Source organism: Prionailurus viverrinus, chromosome F1 (genome assembly GCF_022837055.1).
Source record: "Prionailurus viverrinus isolate Anna chromosome F1, UM_Priviv_1.0, whole genome shotgun sequence".
NCBI classification, from domain to species: Eukaryota; Metazoa; Chordata; class Mammalia; order Carnivora; family Felidae; genus Prionailurus; species Prionailurus viverrinus.
The window spans coordinates 11,993,778-12,007,010 of NC_062577.1; the positions used below are offsets into that span (position 1 = coordinate 11,993,778).

The window sequence follows — 13,233 nt, forward strand, 5'->3', positions numbered from 1 at the left end:
AGATCTGTTTACTGAGTTAGAAGTCACAGGGAGCTTGGAGCGCCAAGTGGCTCAGTCAGTTAAGTGTCTGACTTCGGCTCAGGTCATGATCTCATGGTTCATGAGTTCGAGCCCCGGGTCGGCCTCTGGGCGGACAACTAGGAGCCTGGAGCCTGCTTTGGATTCTGTGTCTCCCTCTGTCTGCCCCTCCGCTGCTTGTACTGTCTCTCGCATTGTCTCAAAAGTAAATAAACATTAAAAAAAACTTTTTAAAAAGTCACAGGGAGCTAGATAGAGCTTCTTGGTGTAGGAGCCTTAGACAGATGAGGCCCATCGAGATCCAGACAAACTGGGGTGAGAGCAGAGCTATGGGAACACCAGGAGAGCAAGGAGATCCAGGCCTGTGTACCAGAGTCCTTAGGTGTTCAACTGCAATTCACAGAGGTGACATCAGAGCTAGAAGATGAGTCTAATGGGCAGGTTTTCTCATAGCCCCACTCTGACTTTAATCAGAGGAACTTCACTTTTTAATCTATCCAATAGAATTAGCTTTGGTGTCAGATTTTTTTTTAAGGATCCTACTGATTTAAAAATAATAAGTCTGCAAGTGGGATGGAGAAGGAAAAGAAGACAGAAAAAATGAGACCTGTAATACTTTAAGAAAAAAAAATGTGCACTAGGTCTGAACTAGGTGGAATAATCTTTTGCAGGAATTTTGCGAGGAAGAGAAGCAGAATGGCAAGTAGGCAAAGGTATTTCTAGTGGAAGAAATAGTACAGAAAAAAAAACCCAAGGAGATATGATTAGATGTGTTCTGTATGGAAAATAAAAATGCATTGATTTTCCTGGAAAGCAGGAGTCCTGAGGTTGGCGCAGTGGGCATGTTGAGAAATTTGAATTTACTCTGAATGGCAGTACCGTTCATCTTGGAGAATGAGATGGGGCTGAGGAGCATGATGAATATGTATGCTTACATAACTCTTGTGTAAGTTACTCAAAGGATGAAAGGTTAGCATTAATTTACGGGAGCATCATATTTTTCTTGGCCCAGGTACCCACCCCCAAACCCAGGATAATGTCCTTAGTTTCCCTGTTTGTAAACCTTCTGGCCTGGTCTAGGTTAGTAAAGCTCCACCTTATATGCTATAGCAAATTCATCCAAAATCAATCTTTCAGCCATTAAAAATAAGTGTTTAATATCACATCTGTTTAATTTTTAACATAATAATATCGACATTAGTAGACATAATAGACAGGTAGACATGGTAGCAAAACATTATACATACAACATAGTTGTAGAATTTCATCATGTTGGCATTTTGTTTCTGCTGCATCCTTAAGTCAAAAGTGTATTAAACAGCATGTGTATATGCAGCAGTGTGTTACTATTAAGTGTAAACACAAAAGAATTTTAACATAAACCTTGCCCTCAAGGAGTGTCCAACTTATTTGAAGAGGCATCTGAGCATAAATAAGAAACGGCATCCTATGTAGCCTAGGACAAAAATCATGGAAAATGTGGGCGCTCTCAGAAAAAGACATGTATGACATACCATAATCAGGGTAGGCTTCGTGGAAGAGATGGCACTTGATGTAAATTTCAAGGCCACAAATATGTGCCTTCTTGCAGAGAAGAAAACATTCCTAACAGGTAGCAGCCATACAAGCAGAGGCAGAGAGAGTAAAAAACATGGCAATCAATCTAAACTTTGTAAACATTTAATGATTGAAAGCAGTGCTGGGGCACCTGGGTGGCTCAGTCAGGTAAGCGTCTGACTCAGGTCATGATCTTCTGCTTTGTGAGTTCAAGCTCCATGTTGGGCTCTGCACTGAGAGCACGGAGCCTGCTTAGGATTCTCTCTCTCCCTCTCTCTCTGCCCCTCCCCTGCTTGCACCCATGCATGTTCTCTCTCTCAAAATAAATAAACATTAAAAAAAGGAAAGAAAAGCAGTGCCAATCAGTCAAGCATCTTTTACAGGGTTTTTTCTTTCCCACGGAATTTTTATTTGATTCTCAAATATATGTGCCTATCACATATTTTACTCAACATTTGGCTTTGGTTATCAGACATTTTCGAGTTAATTCAACAAGTATTTATAATATGTGTATAAATTTCAATGGCCAACACTCTACTAGGCACTGTAATGCATACAAATGAAGAAGTCATTGTCTTATTCTTGAATATTTTGTTGCCTTGCTAGTGAGAAAATGTATGTACAAATAAGATTCAAGGTAGTTCGTCAACCCAAGGCCACACAAAGATTCCCCAAGTTATGAAACTCCCTACATATAAACCACCAGTGTATAAAGACTTTGCAATGCTGTGCATACTCAGGAGATATTCCTCCCCATGCCCAACCTTCTCCTCATACCCACTGTAGCTCCTTCTAGCAACCGAGTTATATTGGCAGTGCTCTGCCAGCTAGAACCCCATCATTGGCCCCATCTGTCCCTCATCGATCCTTTCATTTCCTTTCAAGGTCAGTGAACGTATCATGTAGCCATCATATAATTACCACCTCCTTCTACCTTAATTCATCTGCCTTTTACCACTCACAGCTCACAGTTCAGTTATTTCCACCTCATACAACACTTTTTCACATATTTAATGCATCCTTTTGGGGGTCTGTCTTATTTCTCCTTCTTCTAATACTTGTCAAGTTACTGCAAGGAAAAAACACATCGTCTCTCATGTCCCCTCTTTGAACAAAGAATTCCCGGATGCCTCCCATACAAGTAGTGCTGGTAACCATTTTGTATGGAGGAGAGCAAAGTTACCATGTTTAAAAAGGAAAAAATGTATGTTGAATTAGTGACATCAGCTTCTAAAGCTTTTTTTGCAGAAGTTTCTTTCTGACTCTCCATGGGAAAAACCTTTCTCTAAAATTTTACAAGTGCTTCCTCCAAAAATGTCTATTAAGATAAAATGTTTAAAGTATCAAATTACATCTTATTTACAAATGTTGCAAAACATTTTCTGCTTTTTATTTTTCTTTGCAAACGTAACCTACTTGAACAATAGAATTGATTGAACGTTCCGAATTCCAAATGAATAACCTTCACGCAGATTTGTTATGTAATATGCATTTATAAGATGAGCATACCTTATATAACATATAACTCAAAACGAGTAGAGGGCACCTGGGTGGCTCAGTCAGTTGAGTGTCCGACTTTGACTCAGTTCATGATCTCATGGTTCATGAGTTCAAGCCCCACAGCGCGCTCACTGCTGTCAGTTCAGAGCCTGCTTTGGATCCTCTGTCCCTCTCTCTTTGCCGCTTCTCTGCTCATGCTCTCTCTGAAAAATGAGTACACATTTAAAAAAAGAAACAAAAAACCCAAGATGAATAGAATAAACAATACCTATTATATGAATTGAAAGGAGAGAGGTTGGGGAGTGAGAAAGAGAGAGTCATAAACTTTGGAAAACTTTTTGCACAGAACGTTGAACTTGAACTTGACTCTAAATAATAAACTGATGTGTTAGGGAGAAGTTGAAAGGGTATCTCAAGTTGGGAAAAGACTGTTGACAAAGGTGTGTTTGGTTCAAATGGAGACTTTTATGGAAGTGTAAAAGAAATATTCACAAATCAGGATTGGACCAATTTGTAGGTGTTTCATGTGACAAAAATGACCAATGTCACGTTAAGGAGTTTCATGGATTTTCTCCCATAAATGATAGAGAGATGTGAGCATTTGGAAGGACTGTAATGAATTAGACAGAGTAGTTTTAGAAAATTGGTGATATTTGAGGAATTAGAAAGCAAGGGGACTGGATAGCAGACCATGTAAAACCACATGCTTGTGACATGTCGGAGACCTGGACTAATGTGGTGGGAATGTCATATAAGTGGAGCTCTGACAAATGCTTCAAACAGAATGCAACATAGTCTTGATGTAATAAAGGGGGTGAAGGAAAACAATATGTCAGAAATGATAGTGAGGTTTCAGATTGGGTGATGGGGAGAATGAAAAATATACCTAATGGCAGAACCAGGGAGGTTAGAGGAGAAAAATTGGGTGGATGAGAGGAAGGAAAGTGATGATAAGTATATGGGGCTCAATGCCATCAATAGAAAGTTAATATTAGCCACATATATCATTTTAAATAGTCTAGCAGCCATATGCAAAACACTAAAAATAAAGATAAAATTGCATTTAATAATATTTTATTTTCCCTAATATATTCAAAATATTATCATTTCAACATATAATCAATATATTTTTAAGCAGTCTCTACACCCCAAGTGGAGCTTAAACTTACAGCCCTGAGACCAAGATTTGCATGCTCTATCGACTGAGCCAGCCATGTTCTATCAACTAAGCCAGCCGCCCCAACATATACCAGTATGAACATTGCTGAGGGGGCATCTGGGGTGGCTTAGTCAGCTGAACATCTGACTCTTGATTTTGGCTCAGATCATGATCTCATGGTTCGTGGGATCGAATGCTTGGGATTCTCTCTGCCCCTCCTCTGGATGCATGTGCGCGCGCGCTCTCTCTCTCTCTCTTTCAAAATAAGTAAATAAACATTTAGACAATATTGATGAGATCATTTACATTCTTTTTCTCACACTAAGTCTTTGAAATCTGGCATGTGTTTAATGCTTAGAGCATATCCCAATTTAACTAGCTACATTTAAAGTGTTCGACAGTGACCTGTAACTGGTGGCTACCATATTGCACAGTGTATTATTAGACAGTTTAATAGAGCTAACAAAGATTATGTAGCAAATGTCTCAATTAAGCTAAGTGCTAAGACTCACTGTATTTTGGCACTCACAGTGCTAAGACTCACTGTATTTTGGAAATTATAATTCTGTTTATTCTTTCTCCCCCTCAATTCCTTTTGTTTGTTTTAGCTGCTTCGTATTAAAGATGTTCTTTTAACAGAACATCATTCTTTCCCCAGAGCACCAAGAATTTTAGAAATATCCATGATAGAGAGTTTTTCATGGCTGTAGTTCTTCACTTGACTTACAACTTTAATTGAACAAATCAGTCTGAATCTTCTTTTTCATCTCCCTTTGTCAGTCTTAAAACTCTTGATTATGAAATAATTTAGCAATATGTCCTCAAAAACCATGGATAAATGACACTTAGTATTTTGGAAATGAAGCTACATTTTTCATGTTCCCCTGTCTGCATATGTGTGTATTTCTCCAGCATTTAATGTCTGATGTAAACTTGCTGGATTTTTGGTCTTCACTATAGGCTAAAGAACGCAATATGAAAGGGAGCCTACTTCTATAGAAAACACGCCAAGGACATTGTGTTCCTTCTTTACAATGAAATGCAGATTTCCCATTAAAAGGCGAATCCATCATTTCAAAAGGTTGAATAGGATGGTGCGTTAAAAAAGTCCAGCTGCTTAAATTTAGGGCATTGAAAAACATCCAATAAAAAAATGTTCCCTGGGTTTCAAGCATTTTCATTTGATTATGTATTGGATAGCTTTTCATTCAATCTGTGATCTTGCCTGTTAGAATTCTATCCTAAAATAGTCTGACAAGTGTTTCAAAGAAGTTAGACTCAACTATGATACTTCAGTAACTTAAATTATGTATTTTGCTATTTAGAATATACTTGCGTTTGCTGAAATATTACTAATTTTTGTACAAGAAATGTTGGAATTTTTTTTCAGCGCTTTGCTTTTTCATGTTTATTCTTAGGCTTCTCTCACTTCCATTTAGTTTCTTTTATGTTTTTTTGATCTTCTTTGAAGACATGACATTGTCTGCCAGGACAGCCATTTTGTTCTCCAACGAGCTTCCTTCAACTGATTTAGTCATCTATTTCTCTCTGCCGCACTAATCTGATGTGTTCTGCCCAGATTTTCTCTAATTAATTTGAGAGTAATGAGTGGCAAAGCTGATTCTCCTGGCAATAACTCTCTGTGGGGTCTGCAGACAACATGGCTACCACAAGGTGGCTAGAGAACACGTGCACGCGCGCACACACACACACACACACACACACACACACACGCACACAGACATACACACACACACACACACACACACACACACACACAGAGTTCTGCTCCACACTACAGAGCCTAGTGCTGTAGGAACCAAAAGACTTATGTCAAACATGTTTGTACAGCACATGTACTTTTCGACAGGAAATACAGTTAATAGTTGTTTATTAAAAGTTGTGAGTAAGTCTCTATGCTTCCCTCCTCTGGAGTCTAGTCCTGCTTTTTCTTAGGACCAGCACAAGAGATATAGGCTGGGGCCATATACAGGGCTACTGTTGAACAAGGACTGTGCTAGAATACCCCTGGTAATAGATATTGACTAGGTTTCTTCAGCTGAGTGTTTGGCTCTCTCCTCCTAGACTGATCATTAGGCATTTATACATATGATAATATTGCCCCTGGGCCAATCCCTAAATGTAAATGTTTCTCATAATTCTTTAGCATCCAGTATGTTTCACTAAGACCAGTTTGGCCCCATTTGCAGACCTCCCTCCCCACCCAATGTCCATTTTCTTCCTAAAGAATTGTTAATTTTAAAAGAGAATTTATTCTAGTTAATATCAGTCTACTTCTAATGGGTTCTTTTGTTTCTCAAAGAGGTCAACAATTTAATGGAATCACTTTTTTCTGGACCCACATTTTATTCTAGACCCAAATGAAGGAAATATTTTGCTGTGCTTTATCTAGTTTATAGGGGGTATTTCATACTGGGGTCCTGTGCTTCCCGTCCCTGCCAGCACTGGCTATCAAAACTGCTTAGGCTGCAAATAAAATATGAAATGAAATCCATCTGGCATTTCTCATTGAATTAGGACCAGAACATTTTTGCTAAATATTAACAGATGGCTAAATTCTTAATATCAAACTAACATTTTAAAACATCTAAGGGGACCCACATGAGGAAGAAAGGGTGGAGGACCATGTGTTCTCTCTATCACTGAGGCCTTCCTTCCTCCACACTTTTCCTCCCCTCATCCTTGCAACCCGTGTGTTGAGAATCATTGGAGTCTCTTTTCTCAGATAGCTTTTATTCCTTGGTAGCTGGTATCAAAATACTGTAATCAAATGTTGGACAACTCAGGTGATGAGTTGCCCTTGGCAGCCTTCAGGATCTTTTATTAAAGCCAATTCTCTCTCCATCTCTTTCTCTCTCAATAGGAAAAAGAAAAGAAGTATATGCTTCCCTTGGACAACCTGAAAGTTCGGGATGTGGAAAAAAGCTTTATGTCTAGCAAGCACATCTTTGCACTTTTTAATACAGAACAAAGGTAAGAAAATGAAGCAGCTTCTGTCTTCAGATTTTTTTTTACTTGAATTTCTGTGTCACCTAGAGACCATGTTTACAAGAGTTCCTTTGGTCCCACCTGGGAACTTGTTAACTCTTTAGTTTTCCTTTTATTTTGTATGTTTAGCTTTCACCATAGGTTATGGGTTCACAGGATTAAAACTTAGAATAAGAAGGATCTTCAAGTATTCCCTGTTCTTCCAGCAGGCACCCAAATCATGCTGCTTTCATTCTTAAAGTACATTTTATTATTTTAAAGTCTTTCTTGTCCTCGATTTATTGCATACATACTTGCAAATTACTCAGTTAAAACTTTTGATAGTGTCTGTCCAGCATGGATGGATATTACTCAAGACCTTATATATTTTGGGAGGGCATTTTTGCATTGGTGAATAGAATGATTCACTTAATGTAAATACAGATATGTAGTACTTCCCAGTTTTTCAAAGCACTGTGCATGTTCATTGTTTGATTTTTTTAAAAACAGTTTCTCATAAGGTAGAAAGAGTAGTGTGGTTACCATTTCATAAAGTAGAACTGTAGTTCAGAGAGGTTAACTGACTTTCTTAAGATCATAAAATTAGTATATGAGAAAGCTTAAAACTGAAGTAGGACTACTGTGTCTAAATCTACTTTTCCTTCCACTTGTGTCTTACTATTGTTGTTTGTTTTTTACTGCCACTCACCTACAACATCGAAACTTAATTTGGGGCTGATTATCGTGGAGTGCCACGGTTACTCACTGAAGTTAAGCAGTAAAATTAAATATAAACAAATGGAGAGGTAACAGAGGATGGAATAGAGAGATGTAAAAGGGCTACAATGAGACAAGGATAACAAGGAGATCTTTTCCAAATGGCAATGTTATAGGAAAAAGCGAATTAATTTCTATGAGTCAGTTATTAAGAGACTGAGTCATTAGGTGACAGGGTCTAATTTTAACCTATCTCTTCAGGCCTTTTATCTTTATTTAGCAATGAATGAAGTTCCTTGATTGGGTTCAATGACCATCCCAGGGTCAATCACACAGTACATTAAAATAGCAAAAGAAGTCTTCTTCCTACATTCCCAGTCAGTTGCTCAGAGTGACTCATTATACAAAAATACCTAGAAAAACCACAAGAGCTAGTCATTTAAAGGATCAAGGGGAGAGAAAATTAAATATAACTCCCCTACCAAATACTGAGATGGGAGTTTTTAAAGACCTAGTATTATTTGAGAGTAGCTTATGAAAAAAAACACTGTGATGGTAAAGAATAAAAAGATTTCCTGGAGAGAGCAGTAGGGTGTCCTCATACTAGGGCCAAACAGTACTGTTTACATACTTTGCTCAAAGCAGAGGGTAGCTGGGAGGTCCTGAAGGAATCTTTTACAGAAGTGCTCGGCCTTCCTGCCTGGATGCAGGGTGGAAGTGTGACTACTACATAGGAGGTCAATTTGAGTTCTTCATCAACCTGGAAAGTTCAGGTTATAAAAGGGCTTGGTACAAAATTTAAAAAAAAATTCAGACAATGATAGAGTAGCTTTTTTAGATGAACTGCAACTTATATTTTAAAAGGAGCAAAAGACACCAAAATAAGATAACTCTGGACCTCTAAAATTCTGGGTATTCTGGAATCCTAGGGTTCTTGGAAGGTATTGAATTCTTCAGCCACTTCTCAGAGACCTCTGTGAGTACGAGGATGTCCCATCTACAGGCATATTTGCTGTTGTCTTATGGCCTGAAATCTTGATTATTTTCAATTAGTTTTGTACTGGCCAGGACCTCCAGTACAATGTTGAATACAATTGGGCATCCTTGGTTTGTTTGTATTTTAGGGAAAGTTATTTCATAATTTTATAATTAAGTACTTTCTGATAGGTAACTGATATCAGGTAAAGAAGACCCCTTGGGTTCCTAGTCGCTAAGGTTTCTGTTTCTGTTTTTATCATGAATGGATGTCGAATTTTATCAAGCGCTTTTTCTGTCTCTACAGAGATTGTATGATTTTCTTCTTTATCTGTTCATGTAATGAAATATACTAATAGGCCTTATAATATACTTAAACCATCCTGATCTCCTGAGATTAAACTAGCTAAATCATGAAGTAGTGTTCTTTATGATGTGTTCCTGGCTTGTTTGCTAACATTTGCGACTATGGTTATAAGTGATATTGGCCTGTAAATGTCCTTTTTTGTGCTGTCCCTGCCTGGTTTCATATCAAGTTTGTGTTAGCTTTATAATTGAAGTGGGATGAAGTTCTCATTGTTCTTAGGAACATTCTGTATAAGATAGGGATTAACTCTTAATGGATTATGTGGTAGAACCCACCCATAACATCAGGGCCTAGTGGACAGTTTTGGTAAGTAAGCTTTAAACTAGTGATTTAACGTATTTAATAATTATGGGTTTGTTAGGTTTTCTATTTTTATCATGGGTCAGTTTGGACAAACTGTATTTTTCCTAGGAAATCATCCATTCTGTTCATTTTTCAGTCCATTAGCCTCAAGTATTTCTTAAGGTTCTATTTTTTCAAATTTCTGCTGTATCTGAAATTTGACCCCTTTTTATTATTAAGTCTTTTTTAACATGATCATTCTCGCCAGACTTTTACTTTTTCAAAGAAGCAGCTTTTGACTCTTTTGATTCTTTATTGTGTATATTTTTTCTATACACATAGATTTTTTTCTATACACAGAGATTTCTATAATCTCTACTCCTTTCTTCAATATTTTCTTCCTTGTATTTATGTTTATTTTGTAGTATTTTTTCCTAACTTCTTAATTTAGATGTGTAGCTCATCAATTTTTGTCCTTTCTTTTTCTTATATATGTATGTAAATCTATAGATCTTCCTCTAGGTAGTCTTTAGCTGCTTACCACAGATTTTGAGGTATAATATTTTGTATTATCATTAAGTTCTGTTTTCTTCAATCTTCTGTTTCTTCTTTATGATTTCTTCTCTGAATCATTTAGAAGTATGTTTACAGTTTATAGTGCATGGACTTTTATTGGTTTGCCGTTGTTTATTTCTAACTTAATTGTATTGTGGTCAGAGAATACAGTTAGCACATGGTGAATTTTCATAAATATTCCATGTGTACTTGAGAAGAATGTATTGATTTGGGAGTGTGGGGTTCCATGAGAGTCTACTGGATTATGCTTGTCAATTACATTATTTAATCTCTATAGTTACTATCTTTTTTTCATATTAATTAAAACACTCAGCAAGTTTATATTAGGCAGCCATTATGTGCCAGGTACTTTTCTATGTACTTAAAATACATTGCAAATAAAATAGACAAAAAAGATGGTACACTGTAGATTATGTTCCAGAGAAGGGTGTTGGCAGGGAGACAGATAAAAGAAAGCCATAAAGAATCTCACTTTATCAGAGGGGTATTAAAAATCTCACTTTGTGATTATGAGCTTGATTATTTTATTAGTCTGTCAATTTTTGTTTTATGTATTTTGAGGCCAATCTATGTTATTGGTTTTTGCAAGTTTAGAATTGTGTTATCTTCCTGATGTCTCTCTCTCTCTCTCTCTTTATATATACTTATATATGTATATATGTGTATATAATATGTATATATTGTGTATATGTACTGTATATATACACTATGTATATAATTTTGTGACAACCCTCTTTATTCCTAACAGTGCTATTTGCCTTAACCTTTATTTTGTCTACTCTTAATATAACTATACTACCTTTATTTTAGTTAATATTTTCTTGGTTTATCATTTTTTTGAAAAAAATGTTTATCCATTTTTGAGAGAGAGGGAGAGCATGTGAGAGAGCATGTGGGGACAGAGGATCCCAGGCGGGCTCTGCATTGCATGTCTTGAACTTACGTACCATGGGATCATGACATGAGACAAAGTCAGATGTTTAACTGACTGAGCCACCCAAGCACCCCAGCTTGGTTTAGCTTTTTTACCTTTTTGCCATCAACCATTTTGTATTTTTATTAAGTCTTCTCTTATACTAGCATGTATCTGTATTTGTTTGTTTTTAATCTCATGTAAGATCTTTTTCTTTTAACTAGTGAATTTAGTCCATTTATATCTTTATAACTGACTCATTGAATTTATTTGAACATCTTATTTTAGTCTTTCTCTTATCCTGCCTTTTCTATACTTGTTTTCCACCCTCCCCACTTTTTTTCCTGACTTCTTCTTTTTTTTTTAAGTTTATTTGTTTTGAGAGAGAGAGAGAGAGAGAGAGAGAGAGAGAGAGAGAACACATGTATGTGTGGGTGAGCGGGGGAGGAGCAGAGAGAGAGGGAGAGAGAGAGAATCCCAAGCAGGCTCCAGTGCTGTCAGTGCAGAGCATGACTCAGGGCTTGAACTCACAAATCATGAGATCATGACCTGAGCCAAAATCAAGAGTGGGACACTTAACTGACTGAGCCACCCAAGTGTGCCCTGACTTCTTTTTCTTTAAATTCAGGTTAATTTATTTTTCTCCTTGCCTACCTTAGTAGTTATATTCTTTATTTTAATTCTTTGTTTATACCTCATTTTTATTTGAGTTTGAAGTTAGTCTTTTCTACTCTTTTTCCAAAATGACCTTGAAACTCTTTAAGTCCACTAACTCTCCTGATTTCCACATTATTGTTACCCAGTATTTGAGTTCCATCTTACTTTCTTACTACCTTTTTAAAATTGGTTCATATAGGAAATGTTTGTTTAGATATATTAACACAATTGTCAATTCCTTTGTTCACTTTTCTTCTTGCATCCTAGTGTTTGATTTTGGTTCATTCTCCACACCAAAGTGCATCCTTTAGAAATCCCTTCAGTGTGTGCCACTTGCTTGTAACTCTCAGGTGTTTATTTTCCTGAAAATGTTTTTATTTTGCTCTCATTTTTGAATAATACTTCTGTTGGATATTAAATTGTATATTCATGGTTCTTATCTCATAACTCTGAAGTCATTTTCCCCCTGTAGTCTGGCTTCAGCTTTTAAGAAATAATCTGTTGCTCCTTTTTATAGTTAATCTGTATTTTCTCACTGAATGATTTCAATATCCCTTTTGCCTTTGGTATACTGAAGTTTCAGTATGATGTGTTTATATGTGTTTTGCTTTATATCTTCTGCTTGGGATTTGTTGTGTTTCCCAATGAGGATTCATAATTTTCATAAAGTTTGAAAACCTTATATCATTCTCTTTTGTCTCTTCTCTGCTCCTTTTTGTTATTCCAAAAATACCTATTAGACATATACTAAGCCATTTTATCCTATTCTTTCTTATACATATATGTCTCTTTGTACCTCATTTTGGGTCATTTCTTTAGTGCCATCTTCCAGTTCACTGATACTCTCTTCATCTGTGACCAGGCCAAAACAACTTGTCTGTCATCTTTGCTAATGGACAGATTTTTTTTCTCAGTCCATTCTTTTTCTGAGAATGTGGCCTTTGGAGAGTGCTGGCTGTCACATAAATCCCAAGATTTTGTTTCCCATTCTTTTGGGCTACCATAGTCCAAGCCTTTTGGTTACTGAAAATGAGACCACCTAGCGTCAAAAGTGACAGTCTTTGTTTCCTCTTAAGGACTTCCTTCATTTCAGAAATAGGTTAGGCACTTAAAATAATGTTTTTCAGCAATATTTGATTTCTTGTAGGAAAGAGTTTTAAAATTTTGTAATCTGCCATTTTGGTTAAAATGGCATGGCCTTTCATTACCATTACATTGTTGAAACACAAAACTATGTTTCTGAATCCCCCAAGAAGTAAAGATTATGATAAAAGTGAACCTGGAAGGACAGTCTGGGAGTTCCCTGTGTTTACAAACATGAATGTTTTTACAAACCAATTAGAGAAAAGCAGCTGTTATTCTCCTGTTCTCCTGTTTATCTCTCAATAAAAAAATATCTATTCTTTTATTCACTCCAAAGTGTTTATTAGGCATTTCCACATTATCAGCTATACATGTCAGTATTGGTATTTTAAATGAAATACAAGATGGATCTTGTTTTGCCTGACATTTGTAATCACCAAT

At 36.6% G+C, this 13,233-nt stretch overlaps 1 protein-coding gene across 13 annotated transcripts in view; it reads left to right on the forward strand.

Annotated features, from left to right (window-relative positions):
* Positions 1-13,233, forward strand: part of DNM3 (dynamin 3) — a 563,955-nt gene that overhangs the window by 401,975 nt on the left and 148,747 nt on the right. For all 13 annotated transcript variants that reach the window (XM_047840082.1, XM_047840084.1, XM_047840089.1 and 10 more), the window contains one exon: positions 7,119-7,228. In XM_047840082.1, coding sequence (XP_047696038.1) covers positions 7,119-7,228 — 110 coding nt within the window. The remainder of the gene's footprint in view (positions 1-7,118; positions 7,229-13,233) is intronic.